This window comes from Mercenaria mercenaria, unplaced genomic scaffold (assembly GCF_021730395.1).
Source record: "Mercenaria mercenaria strain notata unplaced genomic scaffold, MADL_Memer_1 contig_3930, whole genome shotgun sequence".
NCBI lineage: Eukaryota > Metazoa > Mollusca > Bivalvia > Venerida > Veneridae > Mercenaria > Mercenaria mercenaria.
Window position 1 is genome coordinate 30,474 of NW_026462118.1, and position 25,597 is coordinate 56,070.

A 25,597-nucleotide genomic window follows, 5' to 3' on the forward strand; every position below is an offset into this window, starting at 1 on the left:
CAAGACACTTGCTGTATAACATTATTTTTTTAAGATGCTTTGCCGGGGACGTATATGTATTTCTGTGCAGATTGACATCTGGTATCTGCGTCTTGTTTCTTCCAAATTAACATCTTCTTGTAACCTAATCCATGATATGTTTTGATATATCAGTTACATACCCCACACGCACTGCCATTAACAATGATCGTACTCGTTTCTCCCCTTGCTTACTCCCCTTTTTAAGTCAGCATTGATTCAATGTTTGACGATAACCGTGAATGTATTAGACGTCAATTATGACGTAAAATTGCCGCCTGACGACCGGTCCTTAACTACTCGGATAAATGAAGCCCAACATAATTTTTATCAAAATATCTAAATGAACATGTAAGAGTGTAAACAATCAAAGTTTTCTTGTGATTTGTCGTCTAGTTCCTTGTTCAGATGCATAAATGTTAAACCACTGGGCTAAATTCCTGCGCATCTGAGCTATGAACAGTAATAAATTAGACGAAAAACCACTCGATGACCTTGTTATTTTGCTAAATAACAAAATCAAACTATTACATAGTGACCCATTGCAAATATTATTTTAAATGTGTATATCAATAATTCTAACATGACTCGATTTTGTAGCTAGTTAAACAAAGAAGGAAAGCAAGCCCTGTATATTCTGCGATAAACAATGGTTGACGTGCGGACCGGTAAGAGAGCATTATGACGTCAATTATGACGTCAAATTGCCGCATGACGTCCGATACATTACTCCTTGGGTAAATGAAGTCCAGCATAATATTTATTATAATATGTCAATGAGCATGTCAGAATGGAAACAATCAAGCTCTTCTTGTGATTGTTCAAATGCTTCAGTATTTAACCACTCGGGCTAACGCCCTCGTGGTTCAATTCCTAAGCATCTAAACTCTGAACCATGATAAATTAGACGATAAACCACTCCACTCGGAGACCTTGATCATTTGTTAATTATATAAAAAGGAATAACGGGGCGTCTCAACGACATTTATAAATGCCAAAACATGAAATTACATGTCAATATAACGTAGTGTACCCAAAGACAGACGGAAAAGAGAAGTGATTGCTACCAATGTTGTATGTATTTTTTTATTTTGAAATCACCATCAGGTCTCTGAGGAATTAAATGATATCGAGACAATAACTGAGGTATACGATGAAGTGCCTGGCAGACTTGCATATGATAAGGTATTTTGTTCTTTTCATTACAACTTGTATAAGTTGATATGCATTAATATATATTAATACTTTCCGATGTAATTATTACAGATATTGATAAAATGTAATGCGTAACTTTATTTTATCATATTTATTTTGTTCAATGTAGTGAAACGTATGTCCTATGTTTTCACTGCTTTTTCGGATTTTGGAAGTAGAGTCACAAAATGTACCTGATCAGTGATCTCGTCTAATTTTGTTTTTGTTAATGGCAATATATAGAAGACATTTGTTTGTTTCAAGTGTGATATCGAAATATATCGTTTCTTAACATGCCATCCGAATGTCGAATTATTATTTATACTTATTTGTAAAATCGTTTAATTTCATTAACAACACTACGAAGCAAAACGAATTTGGTATGATTTGTTTTTTTTAGTTTTTTTTTGTTTTTTTGATATTTGTTTTTGCTGTTTTTGTCTAAAATTGATCATTCGCTAATCAGAAAAATGTACACATAATATTAATATATTTCAATTTGTTAATAAATAATAATAGATCAAAATAACTCTGAACGTTGTCGTTACGTTGCAAGAAATTTCAATATTTCTGTTGCGTGACCTAATTTCCGAAAACATATCATACATATGGGGAGACTGTCATTTGTTATGTTTTATAGATAATTTATATGGTACGAATTATACAAACGAAAAAAAGAGATGCCACAGCCATTCACAAACTCGTAAAGCACTATGAATAAATGAATAAATAATTCATGTCTTTTAGCGATTTATCTTAAATGCAAAAATAAAAAAAAATCATTATGTTATTTATTACTAACATAATGTTCTTTTATAATTTGAAAGTAATATGAAATGTGTTACTCTTTGTTAATCTCAAATCACTCCAAGGATTTCCGCAGAGTGACGTCACAGAAATCCTCGGAGTCAGAGAGAGATGTTCATTGACGGAAAATGGCTGACTCGAAATAATTTTCTCTCGAGCTCATCTGTACAGTTTTTGGGACTACATGTTTGTGATTTTTCCGTCCGTCGTTCCGTCTGTCCACACTTTCGTGTCCGGTTCAAAACTTTGTCCATCCAGTAAGGGAACTGGATATTCTTTCAAAAGAGAGATGACGTTATATTTATACAATTATTATTAGACACATAAGCATAAACATATCTGACGGGTTTAAGCTATGTATCCGTTTTGTGACCTTGACTATATTAAACTTTTAGCATGGTACTTAATTGTTCATGTACTACTCTTTCTATATAAAACAAAATTCTCATATGATTTAGTCAGTTTCAACTGAGGCGTGTTTAAAGAAAACCTGCATAAACATATATGGTATATCCAAACAGATATTAGGCAAAACTGCAATTCAATACATTTTAACGAATTTAAAATGAAATATAATGTATAAAAATCACTTTGGGTTGGTCGAAACAATGTACGGCTATGCATCTTGAGTTGAGACGGTTATTTTGGTATATTTGATATTGTGGAGTGAACTTCTTGCCACAGTTTTGATACCTCATGTACATGATCACAATGACTTGTAGATGTGCGTAATACATATTTTAGACTCCGATGAGGTTTTGTAGAGTAATGCCGTAGACATGAATGTTTACTGCATGTTAGTGCATAGATATTTTTTTGACGCGAACAGAGAGACAAAGCAGCAATGTGGGTTTATATCTAATAATATGACTGTACAATAAAAGCATCGCTAATTACTTTTCTGGAAATATTTACAGGGTCGCGAAATAAAAGAAAATGAAGAGCCAAGTCAAAAGGTAAGACATATTATTACAACAATTTATCAGTAAACACTTGAACAATAATCATATGCAGATTCTTAAACTGAAACGGCAAACAATGGACACGATAAACTGTCTTTATTTCTAGCTGTCCAGTATGTTGGGCAACATTAGATGTCATAATGTATCAATTCCTTATAATAATTACATGACATATCCTTGTTTTTCGCATTACTTCTTTAAAAACAAGGATGAAAACACAACCTCCTCAAACGTTAACTCAGCACGCGGACCCGCACACGACCAACACAGACAAACTCGCACTCAGAGCAAACACACCAGGAGAAAACAAACAAATAAAGGAACACAATGCGGCACCGCCTTGGAACATTTAGTGTCAAAACCACCAGTGGGGACCTTAAAACGGTCTATAGTGCATCTAACTTCACTCTTATTCCACACCAGGTACCAAAGTCACAGGTATCACTTAAACTTTATTCTTTTTTTTATAGAAAATAAAGCTTGAATCGGACTTCGAACTGCTCCGAAAAGAACTGAAGAAAATCATTATGGAAGCAAGGAAGTTTTTTGAATTGCAGCTTTCGGAAGAAGTGGAAAAGGTATAACGTAAATTTGTCAATTTTTCAAAGCTAAATATACTATACAATGCATTCTATAATCTATATTCTGGACATTTCACCTTTTCTTTTCAGCATGTACCTTAACGATATGGAGCAAGAGTTTTTATTAAAAGGAATTGAAGGTGTAGATATAGGCTCTTTTCAAGTTTTACTGTTGTTAAACGCAGACGATATAATTTTGTTCTCAAAAAATGCGGAAGGCTTACAAAAATCTCTGGATGCTTTAGCAGAATATTGTGAAAGATGGAAATTAGCAGTCAATGTCAAGAAAACAAAATTCGTGATTTTTAGAAAAGGAGGGCGTTTAAATAGAAATTTAAAGTTTAAATTCAACGGTAAGAAGTTAGAAATTGTCCATAAATTGAAATATTTGGGGTTTTTATTCACTACTGGTGGTTCTTTAAACGAAACTGATAGAATGTTATGTTAGCAGGTCAGGCCTTAAAAGCAATTTTTAAGATGAATCAATATCTTTATAAGTTCACTGATATCAAACCAAGACACTTTTTAGACCTTTTTGACAAGCTGGTCATGCCGATTTTGAATTTTTCTTCAGAATTATGGGGATTTAATAAAGGCACCCAAGATGAATGCACATATTTAGGTTTTTGTAAAAAGTTGCTTGGTGTCAAAAAGTCGACACAGAATTCATTTATTTACGCGGAGTTGGGTAGAAGAAATCTTCAAACATACAGAAATTACAGTATAATTAAATTTTGGCTAAAAGTATATAAAAGCAATGAAAACAATATATTAAGCATGTATTTAACTATTTACTAAGATATAATGAATCGCATCCTAGGAGAATGAATTGGGTTTCGCAAGTTGAACAACTCTTAGCACGGTTAGGTTTTTACGAAGTTTGGCTATCACAAGGACTATTTTTAGCAAATCTTAAACAAGGGTTATGGATATTTTGTACAAGATTTCAGCTCTGATATAAATGAATCTAGCAGAGCAATTTTTTATAGAACCATTTTTGAATTTAAAATCAGCGAATATCTAAACATGTTAAATTTGCAGAAATAAAGATTTCCATTTTCACGCTTTAGACTATCCTCTCATAGACTGACTGTTGAAACGGGCAGGTGGAGAAAGCCAATAAGCATCCCTTTTGAGTAACGTAAATGTACATCTTGTAACGTCCTGACGGACGAATGTATTGTTTTCGTTTTTTTGGTACCCGAGTGTGTGTTAGTATGATACGAAAAGCCGGGAAGCTGCCGCAAACCGAGATCAATATGTTACGAATTCAGTGATTTGTTGCAGCAACAAGTGACCTGTGACGTAAGCTACGCAATGCGGAAATATTGGAAGTTTTCCGATTACAGTTGCTCTTTTGTTTGTCTATTATTAAAATGGGGGTGTACAGCAATATGAATATAACTATAAAACATAAGTCTGTACGATAAACTGACAACTTCTCAATTTTGACGTTTACATTATTCATGATTGAGTTTACATTTATCCATTGTAGTAATTGTTAAAAAGATTTAATGGACAGTTGTGAAATTTGTTAGAGAACACCCCCCTGAAAGGATGTAACCTGCCAAAAAAGGACTATTTTGGTTGGTTCGATTATTGTTGTAGGGGTGTTATTAAAACAAGTTTAGGAAGTAGCTCTGCAAGGTATATTAAACCAATTTTTTTTCACAATACCACCATATTTTGTATATCAGTGTTTATATTTCTGTGTTCGTATTGTAATTACTGGTGAATGTCACGGCAAATCTGGGTTGTTTTTCGTACGTGCACCCTTTAGAAAGGAATAGACCACACCCTTAGAAAAAATGGCGAAGGACAGTCGGACGGGTCATATACCATAATCTTTCAGCCTGGTAACTATAGAACCGTATAACGCATAGTCTTCAAACTTCAGCGGATAATTGGTCTCATTGAGTAGAGAACCCCTATTGTTTTTGCGGTCACTGAGTCGAAGTCACAAGGGCCTAGTAAAGGAAATTGGTTTCCGCCCAATACCTAGAACGCTTTGGGCTAGAGTCTTAAAATTTTATACGGAGGTTGGACACTAGTAGTTCAAAACCCAAAACGCCAAGAATTGTTCAATACCCTTGCCTCTAAAGTTAAGACTGGCGTTCTCATGGGAACAGCAGTAGAAAATCGCAATCATGTTTTGCATAGAATCTTATGTAATGACCCCTACCCCCACTTGTCCAGTTATGTAGACGATGCCAAAACCAGCCAAGCCTTTCCTTTTTAAAAGGAAACTTTATTTCTCATTTACGTCGGCAATATATAAGAAAATACTATTGGCAAAATCCGCGTAATTTTAAGTTTTTGCAATTATTAAAAAGTGAAAACGCAACAGAAATCCGAAATCTCTCAATATACATCTATAAAGCTTTTCAATTGAGAAATGGGTAGTCGAATGAATATTGTTAGAAACAACATGGATATTTACACCTAGAAAGTTTTATTGAAGACTCTTGTTGTTGTCAAAATATAATCTATTCTGTTTTTGTTATATTGTATTGTATTGTGAAAGGCAAAACATTTTCATGTTATTTTGTCTCTCCCACAAAAAGCAATTTCTTCATTTTTGAAACTAAATGATTTTGGAGTTTGAATTTACAGGGTATTAAATAGGAAATGTCTTGCCATCTTGTCACGATTTTTGATTTTTAGATAAATTGGATACATGTATTTATCATGCTATGCTCATAGATTTTATAAGATTTAATGTATAACAAAGATTCTTCTTCTTATCATGATAACGAATCATTTACTGTTTTGGAAGACCAGTTTGCATACTAGTCACATAAAACCAGAAAACCAATGTTTTAGGTGTTGATTTCCATTGAAATACTAAATGATACCACTGACATAACACATCAAATTTCAGCGTAAAAAAATATGTTTTATGTTTATGCATCCCTAGCTGTTATCAGTGTATCATAAAAACAGTTATGATTGGAAATTGTTTATTGTAAATCAGCTATTTTTCATAAAAGTAGACGAAATGCAATATGTGTTTGAATTTTCGCAGTGTAATCTTTGGAAAACGTATATTTTTGGCAATTTCAAAACAGATTTAGTGATCAAACAGTAGAATGCCATATCTTTAATTTTCTTTTCAGGCCGGAAGTGACATCATTGTACAGGAACTAGGTATTGATCAGCAGAAACAAGGGACTGTTGTTTCGTATATTAAGAAGTGCGTGAACATCTGCTGGTCAATGTGCAGACATGAACCACCCGTGTATGTTGAATTTATGGATGTGGGTGACGACATTCTTTTCGATACAAACAAATACAAACCATATACAAAATCGGGGAAACTTCTGGATTATATTGTATGGCCGGCAGTTTATCTTCATAAGGATGGGCCCATACTAGCAAAGGGAGTAGCTTAAGGAAAAGCATAAGACGAACTGAAGATGAAAATAATTGTCACTGGCACAATAAATGATAATTCGCTGTTATAATTTAACACGTTTATCATTCATCTTAATTTGATGTTTTAATCTTACTGTTTAGATAGATGCACGTGTAATGAACTCAGATATATAAAATTTTCAAATCAATGGAAGTAGTGGTACTAGGATTGACTGTGTGTTATTTAAAAGGATATGATTTGAGTGATTTATGTTCATTTTATGTAAATAAATGTGTGCTTGACATTTACGCATTTTATGTACAAGAAATTGATTGATGTTTTTAGATAGTAAAGTCTGTAAAAAGATCCTTTGGAAGCAAAGAATGCAACCAAGAAAAATAATAGCAGACCCGGTTTGATGGAGTCTGTTCATGAGATGTAATGAAATGTGCAACACCTCTCACGCCTCCGAGCACCAGCTTAAGTGGAAATCTATTACACATATGTTGGATGGACTCCATGACCCAAAAGGACCAGAAAATATAAGAACACTGAAAGACTTGCTTCAAATTTACATGTTCAGTAGTTGATTAATCGTTCCGTTCTGCTCTGTGCACACACCTTTAAGTATTTTAACTTGTATAGAATTTACTGAATTAGGACAATGTGAAAACCAATATGATCAATTTAAATAAAATCGCATACTTCCATTTTAAAAGGAAACAAAATCGTTCCACACACCGTGTCAGGCATACAATCTGACTAAAGTTCTCCATCTTCCTAAAAGTAAGATCTGATGACAGACGATTCAATTTAATCTTTCTTTATGCAAGCTCCGTAGTATCAGCTCCATATAACCAAGGTATATATCTTACACTCACTTTATGAGCTCTGTTTGATGGTGTAGTAAATTAAAAACCAACACATATCTTTGATTGAAATCTGTCATTTAATATGTAAATGACGACTTTTAAAACACAGTAAACAATAAATGGTTCTGTTACAGCATCATACATAATATGTGATAGGTGACTAGTTTTATCAAGAGAAGACAAATATTAACAGTAAATATGCATCATCAAAGGTGGGGATCTAACCTTTATGCCATATATTGTAAAAACATAATACATGGATTTCATTTATTAAGTTATTAGCAATAACCCTATCCGAAGAAAGTGTTTATAATCGGATTTCCAATATTGCTATTTTTCATCCACCAATCTATTTAATTTGAACTAATCAGATGACTTGCTTTTAACAAGCATTTTGCTAAAAGGGACTGTTGAAATAATTTTTCTTTAGAATGAAAGTTTCGTCTATGATCAAAAGAACTTAGACTATCTTTAAAAATGTGAAATTAAGGGGGGAAAACCCGCCTGAGGTCCCGAATGCAGCTTAATATGAAACGTAGCCGCTAACTGTCCGGGTAACTGTCACCATCAATCATTTTAACAATTATTATCATTATACATAATTATGTATACTATCAAAGCATGTGAACAGAAGAAAAGTGTCTTATAACCGTTTATTTTTTCCGCTAATTTGACCTGAATCTGGATGGATTGATGACCGTTTCCGTTTCGTCTGGCTTCCGTTACCTCGGGTAAGATTTTAGACCCGGTCGTCCACACGGTGCTAGAAAATCGATAAGTATTTATTTATTTTACGCAATACTCGTCCGCAGGAATCTTAGTTCTATAAACTTAACATAAATGCCTTTAAACTATATCGACCTATTTTATTCCGAAAACGAAACCGGCCCTAAATTCGAAACTGGCCCATACGACTTTATGTAAAAAGGAGTAAAATATGATTGAATAAAAACATTACTTTATTTTTTATTTAAACTACACTATCAAAATATTAGAATCAGTCTATGAAATATTTTAACGACCAGTCAATATTTGATTTCTAAAAATAATAACGTTACCTGATATTCTGTGGTTTACCTTTTGTTTGAAATGACCTTAAAATTACACTTCCTGTTTGGTTTAAGTTAACTTTATAACAATAATCGGTTATGCGTTATATTGATATTATGGACAGAAACGACAACAGGTAAGAATTGAAAATATCGAGATTTATTTTGTTTTTAATCTTCTAATTCATGTCAACTGTCTTGAAATGTTGTTATAATTAGAGCCTACTTTTGGTTTAGGACATATTGTAGCCTAGTCCGCTTTCATAAATATTTGCTTATTAAAAAAGTTACAAGCCTTTTGTTAGTGTTTGGTCTAACATAATTTTTTAACATATTTTGGGTATGCTGAATCCAAAACAAACTTATTTGTTGGCCATCTCGCAAATGCCTCTGAACAGGGCAAAAATGTAAACAAAAATGACCACTTTTTTTCTTCTTTTTTCTTTAATTTTATTGATATCTCTTTATAAAAATGTTTATCTTTAGATTCTTTCATATTATAAGAATATCTGAGTAAATATCTATCAATAAAATATATTATTTGTCAAATTGTGTGTTTTTCGGGGTTTAAAATGGGTAGTTTGAAAACAGTTTTAAAAGGAAATTAAATAAGTTATCAGCGTCATTCATAAAATGTAAACATGAGACTTAGTATTAGAATGAAAACTTCTGTTGAAATTTTAAAATCAGTAAGTAATTTTTTCTATGAAATGGTTTTGTAGTTTTAAGATTATCATTTAATACAAAAACAATGGGAAATCAAAACTCGATGAACATCTATAATATGTTTTATACGGGTAAGATCGTTTTATTGAATAAACTATTTCTTCATATTAATCAAAACTGGTGAAAATTAGGCGTGACAGGGATTAAGATTAAGGCTGTTAATTAGTATAAACAATCGGGTCGAGGTGGGGTGTAGGGTCTCTATTTCATAAACAGTCTGAGCCTGGTGAAAATTAGGCGTGACAGGGATTAAGATTAAGACTATTAATTAGTACAAGCGGGTCGGGGTGGGGTGTAGGGTCTCTATTACAAAAACAGTCTGAGTCTTAAGCCCTTATTTTAACCCAGAGAATTTTCTTGTTTTGGACAGTTTTACCTGTTAATTAATGTTTATTTTACCTGCTAACATTAATTAAGGGAAAAGTACTCCAGTGTTTCTTAAGAATATTGAATTATAACTAGTTTATGGTGTAACAGGGTCTTAGGGTTCACGCTACTAAATATCAGCAACAACAACAACTGTTCTCCTCTATAACTACTATTTAATATTGTACTAAGTTATAAGATAATATATACATCAATGTCTTTCTTCGTAATTCTCTAACTTAGGTCTCTAACGTATTCTCAGTTATTAACAGAACTTCTATTCTTCGACATATTTACTTCAGCGTTAATTGCCTCCATCCTAATCTAACTTATTCATTTTGCGTGTATCGGGCATACGTATCTAACCTAACGGAGTACCAAAAGTGATACTGAGGTTCTATCTCAAAACTTCTTCTTATTAAAGAAATGATTCGTGTCTTGAGTCATGCGAAGTGACCAAAACACCGGGGTGTTTATAATTACTCTGTCATTTATCCATTTAGTCAGCTGTCAAAACGATTAGTAATTTTGAAACATACATTGCTGGACAATGCATAAACTGGAAGAATGTAACCTGTCAGTTATTTCACATGACTGATTTCTAGACCGGAAAACTAAGTGTGAAAAGGAATGCAAAAATATTCTTCAAGTGCGTGACTTATTACCGACCGAAAAGCTACGTAAAAACTGCTTGGTATTATGGATTCTTATAAAACAATTACACCACAGTTCATCAGAAGTATCTTAAATAAATTCATCAAAAGAAGCAAGAGCTCTTGATATGACAATTCATCTGTTTCGGAATAATGCAGATATTTGTTGGATCTGGTCAGCTTTAGACTAATCTATCAATGGAACTGACTCAAATACACTAAAGTTGGCTACATGCTGATCATACTGGCAAAAGCCCATATCGACATATGGAGTGTATGACAAACATCAGAAAGACTAGGGCAGTCTTATACAGTTATAACTGTACCCCAGGATTTTTCTTTAATCTTAGTGATTTGAAATTGACAATGCTTGCAAATAGGGACAATGTTATACTTGGAATGGGTGGTGGACCGAGTCTGCAAGATTTTCGTTTACTCTCGCTTCACAGCTTTGGTTATTTGGTATATAATCACCCCTTGGATATGGTGCCTGCTATTTAATTTTGTCTTTTGGCAGTTCCTGTGATATGCAAGCTCCATAACCTCAGACCCCTTTCTAAATTCTAGTTTGTTTAGTTCTGCCAATTGTTTTCTCGTTTAGGGCAAACCCTTTATTTTAACTGGGGACAATACATCACTTTTCATGGAATTACGCGCTAGTGTATCACCGAAGGTTTCATGTACACGGCCGTACGAATACATCTGCGGATGTTTTTAAGTTGTTTTTTGTACTTGTAGCATGTGTGTAAATCTTGAGTTCTACTCATCCCGGGGCTAGAGCATTTACACTGCCGTCCATAACAGGCTCAATCAAACCGAGCCTGCAATATTTTATTTTTTGTCGTGTTTTCTATTGTGTATATTATTTGAAAATAATAGGTGAGCTATGAAAGGGTCTGGTTTAAATGAAAATGGACTGAATCCAATCTTTTGGGCTCTAAAGCTGCAGATCAGTTACTGGTTCGAAACACTACAACAGAGGAATGAGGGCTCACAAGATAACAACACAGGCTCTCTGGACACTGTTTCTTCCACAATTACTGAATTATATTGATTAGAGAGACATTAAATTACATGGAATATAAATGGAAATGAGACTATATAAAATCTCAGTGCTGAATTGTAAAACAATAACTTTAGAGGCCACTTTGAGAATGATCAAAATACTAACTTGCAGTTATGTTGGGCATACCTTGCAACGGTTTCAGTGCTTCTGCCGTTCACGCAAGCTGTGGTATCTATATCTCTAAGCATTTCGGTGCATGCTGCTTTTATTTCATAGATATGATCATACAAATAATGCACATTTGGGAACTGTCTATCTGGCCGATGCACATCAGCTGCCTCAAGAAGTCTTGCAAGAGTTCTGAAGTGACAACTTTGTAGTAAAGTGGCGAATCACCAAATTCAATAGGGTGCCTCCTGATCAAAGCCAAGAATGGTTGCATTCAACAGGGAAGAAAGATGGTGGAATAATTCGTATAACGTGAACCTCTACAGCCTTCATCAGATGGTATTTATCATAAAACCTGAGGTCTCACATAAGTCTTCAGACTAGGTGTATGTACAACGTTAATGATGAAGACATACTTGTACACACGGAAACATCAAAGCGCATGCAAGCTCTGGACAAACAATCTTAAGAATCAGCTCTAAATATGTTACAAAATTAAAATGTGGCTGATCCATATTTGCAAAGTGAAAGTTTGCTGAATGTAGAAACTAAAGCCATTGCCGCTCACACTAGAGAAAGGTCTCTATTGTCTACCTGAAATTAAGCAAAGAGTAAATTGATAACTTTGTGAGAAAGAAACCAGTCATAATATATAAAAGATCAGCTATGTGATAAAATAAAAAAGACAAACCAACTACATTTGCTTTGTTTTTGTTTGTTTTGGGTTTAACGCCGTTTTACAACAGTATTTCAGTCATGTAACGGCGGGTAGTTAACCTAACCAGTGTTTCTGGATTCTGAACCAGCACAAACCTGTTCTCCGCATGTAACTGCCAACTTCCCCACATGAATCAGAGGTGGAGGACTAATGATTTCAGACACAATGTCGTTTGGTAAATAGTAACAGAGAACATACGCCCGCCCGAGGATCGAACTCACGACCCCGCGATCCGTAGACCAACGCTCTTACCTACTGAGCTAAGCGGGCGGGTAACTACATTTGCTTCGTTTTACATAAAGCATCAAAGTTTAAAATGGCACACTATTTAAGGCAGATCGAGCGAGTGACTGCATATAAGGCAAGTTGGGGTGTCAATATGGAGGAAACACCTGAACAGAAATTGTTGCCATTTTCAGTTTCTATTTCTGAAAGAAATAGAACTCACAAAACGGACAAGAACTCCATATTGTTAGATGAAATTGTCAAGGACATTGAGATGAGTGACCAAATAAACATACAAGGAAAGCCTGCATATATAATTGTGGATGGCCAAGCGTTAGTGCAAATTCTGAAAATAGATGTAGAAAACAACATTTGGTCAGTATGCTGAATTACAACTATATTGATGCAGTTTTGAACAAAGGAAAAAAGAAATATGAAAATAAAGATCAATGTAGTGTTTAACTGGTATAGACATCACTAAATAAAATCACAAACTCCAAGAAACAGCGCACAGGGACATATCAACCAGTGAGGAGAGTAATAGAAGGTAGGGATGTACCATTATCAAAAATAAAACAGGCACATTTTTAGCACTTCCTGCAAATAAAATTGATTGGCAAGATTTTAATCAGAAGAACTGATCATGCAAGACCCTACAGAAAAGACGTTGGTTGTTGGTGGTGGTTATCAGGGAGAAGAGGCAAACCACGAGGAAGCTGACACAAGAATCATTCTAGATGATATTCACGGTAGTAAACGATCAAATTGTAAGACTTTGTTTGTATCTGCTGGAGATACTGACGTGTTTTGCTCTTACATGTACTATGCCACCTGCAATTAATAAATGCAACAGTATGGATGAATGCTGGAACAGTGGATACATTCATGTCAACACAGTGTTAGAAAGGTCATTAATAACTAAAGAGTTGCGTAGAAATTTGATTGTCATTCATGCACTCACAGGCTTCGACAAAACATCATATTTCTGTGGCATCTCTATAAAAATCTGCATTAAAAGTTTTAAAAGCTAATGCATAGCCGATACATGTAGAAGGTCTTGGACATGGACAACTGTCTTATTAGGACGTAATGTAAAACTGTGGATATTTTATTTGCAAATGTATGGTCGAGATACTATAAGCTCTGGTATGGTATCAATCAACTTTCCCCATTCCAGACCTGCTCTCGTTTCCTCAAACTTGCATGGAAATTATTGCTTGCAAGTGTACATCTGAATGAAGGAGTCTCAGATGTAAATGTAAAAAGACTGGACTCTTGTTCACAGATATATGTCAATGCAATAAAGGAATTACCAGCATTTTGAACTCAAGGCAGTAAATAAACAAATGAAATGGGACTGTGAAAGCATGCCTTACCGTTCATATTATTTCAGTTTGCATTATTTTGAAATTGTTATATAATAAAACAGTTTATGAATTTAGCTGCTAAAATTGAAATTACAGTAATGTATACAACATTATATGTGCAGTTATAACCAGCGTGAATAATTTTTGCTTATCATCATTTCATTTCGGCAAAGATGGTCATGCTATGGGGTTTTTCTGCACTTTAATGAGCACACATTTAGAATAAAAGCTATTTATCTTTGAAACGTGTTGTTTATTTAATCTATTACTATGTTAACATTACTTTGATTAAGAAACTTAAATATTTTTGGGTATAGTTTTACATAATTGTATTAAAAATATCTTAAATTGGCGGCCATTTTTCCCCCGCCATTTTAAACTATAAAATTATTTGTCAGATGACCAACATATATTTTTGAATTCAGCATACCCACATTATACTACAAAAGTATATGGGACTAATAAAATGTCTGTACTACTCCTATTTATTGCAATTCCATGATTTCAAAAATAGATAATTTGATGTAACTGCAACTAAGGGTCATATTTTCTGTAAAATGTGCAATGTGTATTTTCCGTAAAAGAAACATATGCATTTAAGGTTTGTCTATTATAAAATGTTTTAAAACAGTAATGCACATTTTTTATGCCCCCACTTTGGGCGGGGGGCATATAGATTTGCTCTTGTCCGTCCGTCCGTGCGTCCTTCCGTCCGTCCGTTTGTCCGTCCGTCCGTCCTTCCGAAAATGTTGTGTCGCGCGTAGCTCTGAAAGTATTTGACGTAGAGTCACAAAACTTTACAGGAATGTTGGTCAGCATGTGTAGTTGTGCACCTGGGGTTTCGCGTCCGGATTCATTCAGTCATGTAGAAGTTATGGACCCTGATTTTGTAAAAATTGGTCATTTTAATGTTGTGTCGTGCCTAGCTCCCTCCAAAAGTATATGACCTAGAGTCACAAAACTTTACAGGCATGTTGGTCAGCATGTGTAGTTGTGTACCTGGGGTTTCGCGTCCGGATTAATCCAGACATGTAGGAGTTATGGCCCCTGACTTAGTAAAAAATTGGTCATTTTAATGTTGTGTCGCGCATAGCTTTAAAAGTATTTGACCTAGAATCACCAAAGTTTACAGGAATGTTGGTCAGCATGTGTAGTTGTGCACCTGGGGTTCGGCGTCCGGATTCATTCAGTCATGTAGCAGTTATGGCCCCTGACTTTGTAAAAATTGGTCATTTTAATGTTGTGTTATGTCTAGCTCCAAAAGTATATGACCTAGAGTCACAAAACTTTACAGGCATGTTGGTCAGCATGTGTAGTTTTGCACCTGGGGTTTCGCATCCGGATTCATCCAGTCATGTAGGAGTTATGGCCCCTGACTTAGTAAAAAATTGGTCATTTTAATGTTGTGTCGCGCATAGCCCCAAAAGTATTTGACCTAGAATCACCAAAGTTTACAGGAATGTTGGTCAGCATGTGTAGTTGTGCACCTGGGGTTTCGCATCCGGATTCATTCAGTATTGTAGGAGTTCTGGCCCCTGACTAATGTCATGTAGTGGGGGCATCTGTGTCCCATGGACACATTTCTAGTTTAAATAACTGAAAAGCAAAAAAATTAAAAGAAACAAAACTTTTGTCACACAACTGTACTTCAGTTCCATCATAACTGATGCATTGATAATAGCCAATTGTCTGTTTTTCTATACTCTATTGACACATGCAGTACACATGTTCAATACTGACCGGGTATTATAGTGAGAGTTATATACTGTATAATGCACTTTTATAATAGCTAGCAAATAAATAAATGTGGCTTGTGTTACTCCAATACAAAAAAAAGAATAAAACAACATATAATCGTAGGAGAACACTGAACAACGACACAGAACCTATCTAGCTGTAGACGATACTTTAATATTATGCTCTTGCATTTGCAAGTTATACAGAAAAAGAAAAAAGGTTAGATAGTGCTGCCAGTTGCGTCGGGGTTGGGATAAGTGTTTGCAACATCGGGGTTAGCTCCGGTGATGTCGGGGTTACTTCAGTGGGTGTGGGTGTTAGTGCTCGTGACGTTAGGGTAGGTTCCGGTAAGTTCTGGAGGCATTGATGTTAGTTCTGAGGGCGTCGATGTTCATTTTGGGGGCGTCAGTTTTAGTTCTCTGGAGGTCGGGGTTAGTTCTGGAGGCGTTGGTGTTAGCTCTGGGTGTGTCAATGTCAATTCCGGGGACGTCGGTGTTAGTTCCGAGGGCGTCGGCATTAGTTCTGGAGGCATCGGGTTAGTTCCGGAGGTGCCGGAATTGGTGGAGTTCAGTATGCTAGACCCAGTAGTTATTTGCTTAGAATTAAGCACTGATGGTGCATGATATCTCATACAAAGTGAGTGAGTGAGTGAGTGAGTGAGTTGGGTTTTACGGCGAATCGACACAAAATGGTCATATATCGCCGAGAGGTTCCCACTATTCTCATAGCAGCTCGTCTAGATCTTTTGGTCAGGTTTAGGTTGCTGACACATGCATTTAGCTGTATATGTCTAAGCCACTTGCTTTGTTCATGACTTGCGGTAGATGGAGTTGTCTCCAATTTTAATGACATTGAATTGACGGACTTAGATTGTCAACAGGAAGCAGACCTAATTGAAAATTTGAAAAGACATACTTCAAAGTATCAGTCTGCTTTCAAGCTTGACTTTCTAAGTCCATCGTTTACAGATAAGGACACCGCTACGTTGACCGGAGGGGCAAAGCAGCAGTTTAGTTTTTATGATGGACTACCTGCCTAAGCATAAAGTTTAGCTGCAACCGGGATAGACATAATGCCATGCTCATTTTCTGGGTGAAGCTGAAAACCATCCTCAGTGTTCAGAAAATAGGTAATCTGGTCATAGGACACCTAAATGACCCGCAAAATGCTCACCGGTTCGCAGCTAGATCATTCAGATCTGTAGCTTCAGACCTAGATAGGAGACCAGTTGTTAGCTCCTGGCATGCTTCGATCTCGTTGTCAGTCAAGACATTCTAGCTCGAAACAAATAAAATATATAGGACACGCTTTAGCATGACGTCGGCTTTTCATCTACGAAAAAAGTATTTGCACTCAGAAAAAAACACAACCCCACAGTGGTTCGTAATGGATAGGGGTATATGGAGATTTTGGAACGTCAAATCGTTCAAAATATCCTTTCTGATGTTGTCAAAAAAGTGTCAATGTATGTCTAGGATTTCGGTATTTGAGAGCTGCAGCCATAGACATTTTAGAAATATTTTCAAAATTATTTCGTGTAATAAATGTGGATTCCACGGAAGCGTGAAAGGGTCGTCAGACGCTAGCACGTTTTATTATGTTACGGGTGCGCAAAGGACATACAAATTGAACAACATTTTTATAAATATCTCACGTATCCTGAAGTCGCATTAGTCTTGACAGCACTGAAAGGACCAGTCCTATGTATTTATTACTATACCATAATTTCCGTATCTAGATCACAGGATCCAAAATATAAGTCGATTAAAACAGTTTGCATGCAGCTAGTTTAGATTGTCTTTTCCAGGTTCAGTTTTCCATATTTCGGTTTGGGTCTTTCTTTTGACTTTTTATTTTAAATGTACATGTATATTAAAACGAGAACCAGAATATCTTATTAAATGTAAGTAAACAATGTTATTCTTTCTTCAGCATTTAAGTTCAGTATCGCTGTTGTTAGACATCTGTCATATAGACCGGAGAGTATGGCTGCGGGAAACAACGGCGAAAAAAAGGCAAAGGATGAGTAAGTATAATGTAACGTTTTTGTACAGCGCTTTTGTTCAAAATGAGATTGATGGAACAGAAATTATATCGAACCAATTCATTACCTAGAACTAATGGTTGTTTGAAACCTTAAATGTGTTAAATAAACACAATTTTCCTTTCAGGGTCTTAAAACTTCACATTTTGAAATATACTACTAAAACATTACGATATCCGTGCAATATTCCGTTGAAGTCAAAACATGTGCAGAGAAAAGAAAGCTTTTTTGTATTTCCTTTTTGTCTTACTTTCGTGTTTTTGCGTTTCCGTAATCTGTCGGAAATTCTTCGGGATCACGTAATTTCAAAATTCAGCATTACGTGCTAATCATCCGAGAATTTTTGACAGTGACGACACTTTGTCAACAAACTATAAATAAGCATGGCATATCCCCCAACGGGTACATACTTATAATAGATAGAAATATGTCCTTATCAACTGAGATATTCCAAGTAAGTATGGCCCAGCGGATGTGTTGGCTGCATGTCACGCAGGCGATGCTAGTTCGAAATTTGTGGTAGACGAGGTATATTTATGTACATGTATTTGTTTTTGTAGCAAAAATTATAATATAGTTTGAAAGACCTGTTACATTTGCTTTCCTTTTTTTTGGAAAAATGTTGTTTTTTATATGTTTTTGTTGTAAAATAATGTTGAAAAAAAATTACCGTGCGGTAAAAAAGTTCCTTTGACCGGGTTCGAACTCCGTAACATTACTACGACAGCGCCGTTATCTTCATGCAGGCTATAGGTAAAGAAACGTTATTTATAAATTATAGCCTCATTTTGAAGCATTCTCTCGAAAAAAATCCGAAGATGCGCGACGGGTCCGTAAGCAGTTGGAAAACATACTTTACTTTCGGTTTGAAACAGGCAAAAGTTATTTGTTTATTTGTTGATTATTCTTGGTCATATTCATGACTATTTGGTCAGATCCGATGTAATGGGTCAAATTTTTAGTAGCTACAAACTCTAGTTTTCATATAATACTCGTGCGGACTTTAGTAGTGGAACTTTAAAAAAGTCTCAAAGCAATAATTGTTTCGAAAGAAAATGCCAATATTTTATTGCATTTTTAAAGAGGTATTTTGGAACAACGATTGGACCAACAAATTTCTGTGCAAATGATTATTCACAAATGACTAGTAATCGTAATAACTATTTACTGATAAATCAAGGTTTAAAACTACCATATAGGAGACCTACGACCCGGACCACATCTCAGTTTCAGAGAACCGTGCAGCTTCGAGCTTAAACAGCATTTTTGAGGATTTCTACCGCTAAAGACATTTAAAGTAATAAATATATAACCAGTGATTATTTCTAGGATGTTCTTTCTCCCATTACTACCAAAATCTGATGTGTCTGTTTGTACCGAAGTTTATTTATAGTCTCATATAGGAGACCCGTATAGAAAAATATTAGTTATTTTGTGTTTTGGAGGATACGAATTTCAAAGTATATTAAGGCGGATTATACAAACATGAACCTGATGCATATCCTGCAGACATATAAGTCTGTTAAGGTCAAGATCTGTTAGTTGATTGCAATTTTCTGTGTGGAACCGATTTATCCATAAAAATAGCTTAAAGGTGGTCATTCACATTTGAGCAACATTTTATGATATTTTTCAGTATTTATATATTCTGTTAGAGATTTTTAAAGGAACAAAAGACTCATTACGTAGAGTTAGATCCCTACTAGAAAGGTATATTTTATAACTTTTCGTGATTTTTTGTAATTACCTCCCTTTAATGTAAAAGTATTTAGAAAGTGGAGTACTACTTCAGCTTTCGATAAAATTTCTAGTTTTACTTTTGCACTTGATAAATATTGGAATATTTCAACTACCTGAAACAAAAGGCAAATTTTAAAACAGCGTATAGCTTCAAAATTTATCTATTTTCAATCTGTCTATCGCGCAACCGATATAATCAAAGGGAGGCAATAATGATTTTATAAACTTGCGTTTCTATTGAATTTTGGCAAAATAAATACTTGTCAATGCAAATCTTGGAGAAATTTTATACAGTAGAGCTTATATTCGTATTCTTCCTAAGGCAAAATATGCTCACTAAATTTATACTTTTAAAATAACGCTTTAAAATCTTTGTTGGACAACTAGGATTTGAAAATCTTATTTTAAAAATACTTCTAGTAAAAATCTAGCATAATAAAGAAATTAGTAAACAGGCACATGTGTAAATGATTGTTACACTTTTGAACAAATCCGTTAGTTTACCAAAATCTGATTAACCACCTTAAATAACAGAGTTAGAGATAAGAGGTGTGTAAAAATATTCAGAAAGCACTGTTTAAGGTGGAATGCGCCCCAAATGTTTTTGCGAATTTCGTCCTGAAATTTATACTGTACAAAATTCAAAATATATGCGACTGAGCTCCGGTTTTACTTTGTCGCCATATTGTTCGTGTTTTTTGCTATTGCGTCACAAACATGGTCCCTGACGTTAGTTTACGTACAACGGTGAGTTCCAAGTCTTTTCGGCATTTTTCCTTTCCTGCGCTCTGAATGTCATATCAATGAAAAATACAAAATAATTGTCACTTTGCATTCAGAAAATGCTACTCAATGGTATAAATTTCAGCGAATTAAGATTTACACTTAGGACGTCAGAGACGATATTATGACGTCAGAACGGAAAAACTAACACCGAGTTTTGTTACAAACTTTACCCTTAAAATCCAGTTTATTAAAAATCGACTGGATAATAAAAATGTAAAATTTTGGTATGTTGTTTGGCTATGTGTGTACGTCTAGAAGACACATAAATACGTAGGGGTCACTGACTTTAATTTTTCAATATTTGACGATATTTCACCCCTACCCCATTAAGAAATGACACGTTTAATTGTCACTTTTAACAAAATAATCTAAAGAATTTATGAAGCTGCATATATTAAAGGTAAATTCGGAATGAATTGATGAAATGATTCGACATGAAAGTATTGAGAGACATATGGCGAGATTTGCTAAGAAAGTGTGTTAAAAAGTCGATTTAAAAAAGAAAAAACGAAAAACGAAAAAAAAACATGTAATAACATTCAGGTGATTACGGACCTGTTCCGAAAAAAAGAATTGACGATATGAAATATCTTAATGAGATATTTTATAAAGGGTGTAAATTATGTAAACGACATTTCGCATCCAAGGATATTATCGAAACAGCATTTGATCATTGGTGAATCAACATGTATTATGTGTGTTGATTCCTAGATATGACTCAATTATCTAAATTCAAGTGTTCAGAGTTCTACATCTATATCCTGGGCATCCGGAGAAACAGATATGGCTTTTAATTTTCCGTACTTTTTAAATCTAGAAGCTGCAACTTGTGACGATTTTATGAAATATTTTCTTGTATTCACTATTAAGAGCTTGTAATTGCACTTTAATTATTTGCATCGGACCAGCAGTTGTGCTTGATTGTTATAAAAAGACACTGTCTCATGAATAAATTATTTGCGTCTGACCAGCTGCAATACTTTATAGTCATGTTAAGATCTTTTTATTTTAAGAATAAAATCTGTTCTCTGGACTAGCTACTCTGCCTTACTATGATCTCACTGTCTTTGTCTCTTTGTCTCTCTCGTGCGGAAGGTCGGGACTTTGATTGCTAGTCGTTTACCAAGGATGTAAAAATGATATCAGTTGCTCAGCATTATGCATATAAAACAGAATTCTCTCAACTCGTAATCTCGCACGAATGAGATGTGGAGATTGATGTCAAAATTGATAGAATTTGTTTCATGATTCAAAATAAATTAATCGGTGTAAAAAATATTAATTTCATATCAGATATAGTACCTTTTTTCGTGCTGATTATATATACATGTGATATGGAGCAACAGTCCGACATGCGCCGATAAATATTTCTGGTAAAATCCGGCAAACCCTCATATCATAAATTACATATGAACGAAATTTCTAAATGTTTAAAACATGTCTAAGTACCTATTTTCACTTAATTACATCGTCAACTGACCGCATACTAGCTTTTTTACAAAGCAAAGTTAGCATTTTGCATTCGACTGAGAAGCTTAGTAACAGAAAAGACAACTATTCTTCAAACTTTGAATCTGCATTTTGACACCATCAATTGGGATAATAAATGGATAGTAAAAAGTGGATATATTGTCCATAAGTACTGACCTGGCCCTCAATAGAGAAATAACTACTAGTACTACGTAAGTATTCTTTATGATTAAAAAAATATCGCATGTGCAAGTGGCTGCGGGGACAAAACGATTAGTCATCAATCTCGAAATTGTGGGTTGTAGTCTTCAGTCTAACATCTTTATTTTCAAATTTTATCTTTAAATTTATTTATTTTTTATTGTTCATTTATTGATAGAAATATACTTGTATTAAAGATATTTTGTAGTAAGTGTCGAATAAAAATCACTAAAGGTATCTTAGATAAAAGACAAATTACTCCCGAAAATAGATACTACAAGACAAAACAATTAAGATTCGTGAAAATCGTTGCAAAAGACATTGTAAGAATAAAAACAAATACTCAGTACGGTAACACTAAATTATATTGAATTTAGAAAATGTTCTGCGGTAATTTCGTACCCGTGGTAGTGTGCCTGGAAGGGATACAATATTGCATAAAGTAACGAAAAACGTCCGAAAATATTAGCGAAGATTAATGAGTGTCAGGTCAAATACTTAAGAACAATTGTACAAGATATTACGGTGCCCCTAAAGTGACATGTTACACACTTTTTTTCACTTAGATAATGTGAGTCTTTTTTTATTTCGTTTAAACGAAATCATTTCTTTACATGATTTACAGGTAGAACTATGAATTATGTATTTCTTAATTTATGAAGGTTATTGTTTTGAGCAAAAATAACTATATTCCCTTTCATGTATAACATAAATTTAAGCTCAGCTCACATTCCATGCCTATTGAAATACTTTATTAGAGCTACCACAAATGTGATTCTGCCTTCACCTGGAATTCGTTAACATATAGAGCAAGAGTCTCTAAAATATCCTTAATGCACAACTAGGTATCAATATTTAACATTGCTGCTGAAAGTTTGAATAAATAATATGAAATAATGAAACGGGAATTCAGGTCACAAAAAATTCTCTATATAGAGTGCCAGCTTTATTGCAAAAACGGCGTTCTATAAAGCGATAAGCCAATCGCATATCGGTAAAAAGTCACGTGAAATCACCCAGTCCCCATGTGCTACACTACTTGTTGCATTCCAACATACCTGCGGCCTTTAGGCAAGCAATTATTTTGTATTTTTCATTTATATGACATTCAGAGCGCAGGAAAGGAAAAATGCCGAAAAGACTCTGAACTCGCCGTTGCAGGAAAACTGACGTCAGGGGCCATGTTTGTGACACAATATCAAAAAACACGAACAATATGGCGAAAAAGTAAAACCGTATCTCCGTCGCATAAATCCTGAATTTTGTACAGTATAAATTTCAGGACAATATTCGGCAAAAAAATTTGGGGCGCATTCCACCTCAAGAGGAGTCGAACGACTGATGTCTAATAATCGGTAGATCATTCTTGTCGTCAGCACGAGTACCCAGCAGCACGAGGACACAACTTAAGTAGGATGACGACACTCTCATTTTTACTATCGTGTTGGTGGTCTATTATGTTATGTCTATGTGCATACGATAATACAAGGACACACACGATGAAGTGGCATTTTGTCGTGTTGTCGTTCTGTCGTGCTGGCTGGGATGACCCTCGACAACACGAGTAGAGGACAAATAATTTTGTCGCTGTTCTTCTTCCTTTGACATGCGCAGTAATATTACTTATATGCAGTTTTTCAGTAACTGAGGTAAATGAAAGTAAGTATACGCCGCTTAGTACACCACTGAGCCAAGATCGCGTCGTCTACCGCATTAGAGAGTGATGTTTAGGTGGCTATATCGGCTCTTCTGCGCATGCCATTTTAGTGGGATACCGGATGCGCCCGACCCATTGGTACGTTAAGTCTGAGTATGGATATGCCAACACTTGCAGATATGGCATGTTGTTAATTATAACCATCTTATCGTCTTTTTCAGGTTTATATCCATAGAAGTCTTAGAAGCCGAGTTTAATAGGTAATTGCATCACACTCTCCTAAATAATTACACAATGATTTATTTTTAAAGGAGCCTGATCACTTGTAAATATCAATATGAAAATAGATGACTACATATTTTACTGTTCATCTCTTCATTTTAAGAAGAGTTGCGATTGATTTTAATTCAACTTATTCCGGGGGTTAAAGATGAGCTATCGCAAACAGGTGTAGTTTATCGTTTGTGTGTCCGTACCTCTACACTTTCTTTAAAGAAGAATGAGCTTGAGATGGTATTCAAACTATAATATACCATAGCTCCGATAGCCATCGTTTTATAAAATATTTCTATCGAAGAACTTCACCTCAAGAAATACAAGACGGGATTTAACCAAAGGTAGTCAGAAACATACTCTTGTAGAATGGATATATACTAATATAAAGGTTGATCATTGACCAACTTTTGTAGGGGATGAGCCAACAGTTTGTAAGCAGACATCTCACCAGTCTGGATATATACAACTAGTTTAAAAATGTCATATCTGATACCAGTGATGCTATAAATACTTTGTTTATTGCCTGGTTATCTCATGGTAATGCTGGTGTAGCGCATTGTTAAGTGCTGTTTTTAAACTGCAACATGTCCAGAACGCTGTTGCCGCAATATCACGTTCCGCCACAGTCATATTGCCCGCGTACAGGAGGAGCTCTATCGGTTACTCGTGGACTACAGAATACAGTCACCTCGTCTTTATAAGGTTCTACATAATCTTTCCTAAGCCTATATATTAGGTTTGATCTGTATTAGATCAAAATGTACATATCGTGTGATTATGTTGACTATAACCGTGATGTATGGCAATCGGAGCTCTGTGTACTCTTCACATCAAGGATAATGATAACGATACGCTGGGTACTTTAAAATACAACACTTCACAAACTGACTTATTACTTTCTTCATATCCGAGATATGTGCTTTCTTCATTATGTATTGTAAACCTTTTCTTATTCTGAGCATTCTTTATTATACAAGATAGATTTACTATTGTATCAGGTAGCATTATCATTACATGATTTACTTTTTTCATCATATTAAGAATATGTGTGATCATACATTGTATATATGACGAATTTTACATCCGTTTAAATTAGTTTTACACATATCAGATACCGAAAAAAATATCTGACTACGAAGTGGTAGTTTTGGAAAATGTTGCAAAAGTTGTTTTTTTCCTAAAATTAATCGTTTAAACCTCATACTTAATAACGGATGCAATTTACAGCTCATCTCAACCTTCTAAATAATTGTTCAATTTGATATTTCAGTTTTGCCGTAAAGATAAAAAATGAATTGCAGAAAGCACATACTAGGTAAGATTTACATTCAAAACAGTAGGTCGTTCGTACGTTCGTATACAAAAGAAATTCATTAGAATTTGAAGATGCATTGATTTTTTAAACAGTATAGGTGATTGTTATGAAAATTCTTACAGTTCACGTGCTTTCTAAAATTATATCAAATAGTGAGGTAAATGAGTGTACGTGAGCCTATTATTTGGGTCTGTGTGAAGTTAGCAGAATAGCAGAATGGCAGAATAACTCCAGCAGAATAGCAGACTAACTCCAACAGAATAACAAAATAACAGAATAACTCCAGCAGAATAGCAGAATAGCA

At 34.7% G+C, this 25,597-nt stretch overlaps 1 protein-coding gene and 1 long non-coding RNA gene across 2 annotated transcripts; both read left to right on the plus strand.

Moving 5' to 3' along the window:
• Positions 1–3,455: 3,455 nt before the first annotated feature.
• Positions 3,456–7,125, plus strand: LOC128553540 (uncharacterized). Its single transcript, XM_053534725.1, has 2 exons — positions 3,456–3,559; positions 6,679–7,125. The coding sequence occupies exons 1-2, from the start codon at positions 3,509–3,511 to the stop codon at positions 6,952–6,954; spliced, it is 327 nt and encodes a 108-aa protein (XP_053390700.1). The 5' UTR covers positions 3,456–3,508; the 3' UTR covers positions 6,955–7,125.
• Positions 7,126–8,841: 1,716 nt separating this feature from the next.
• On the plus strand, positions 8,842–25,293 carry LOC128553542 (uncharacterized). The gene is made up of 4 exons (XR_008369366.1): positions 8,842–8,975; positions 17,737–17,830; positions 23,924–23,962; positions 25,249–25,293. It is a non-coding gene; the product is annotated as an uncharacterized LOC128553542 (long non-coding RNA).
• The last annotated feature ends 304 nt before the right edge of the window (positions 25,294–25,597 follow it).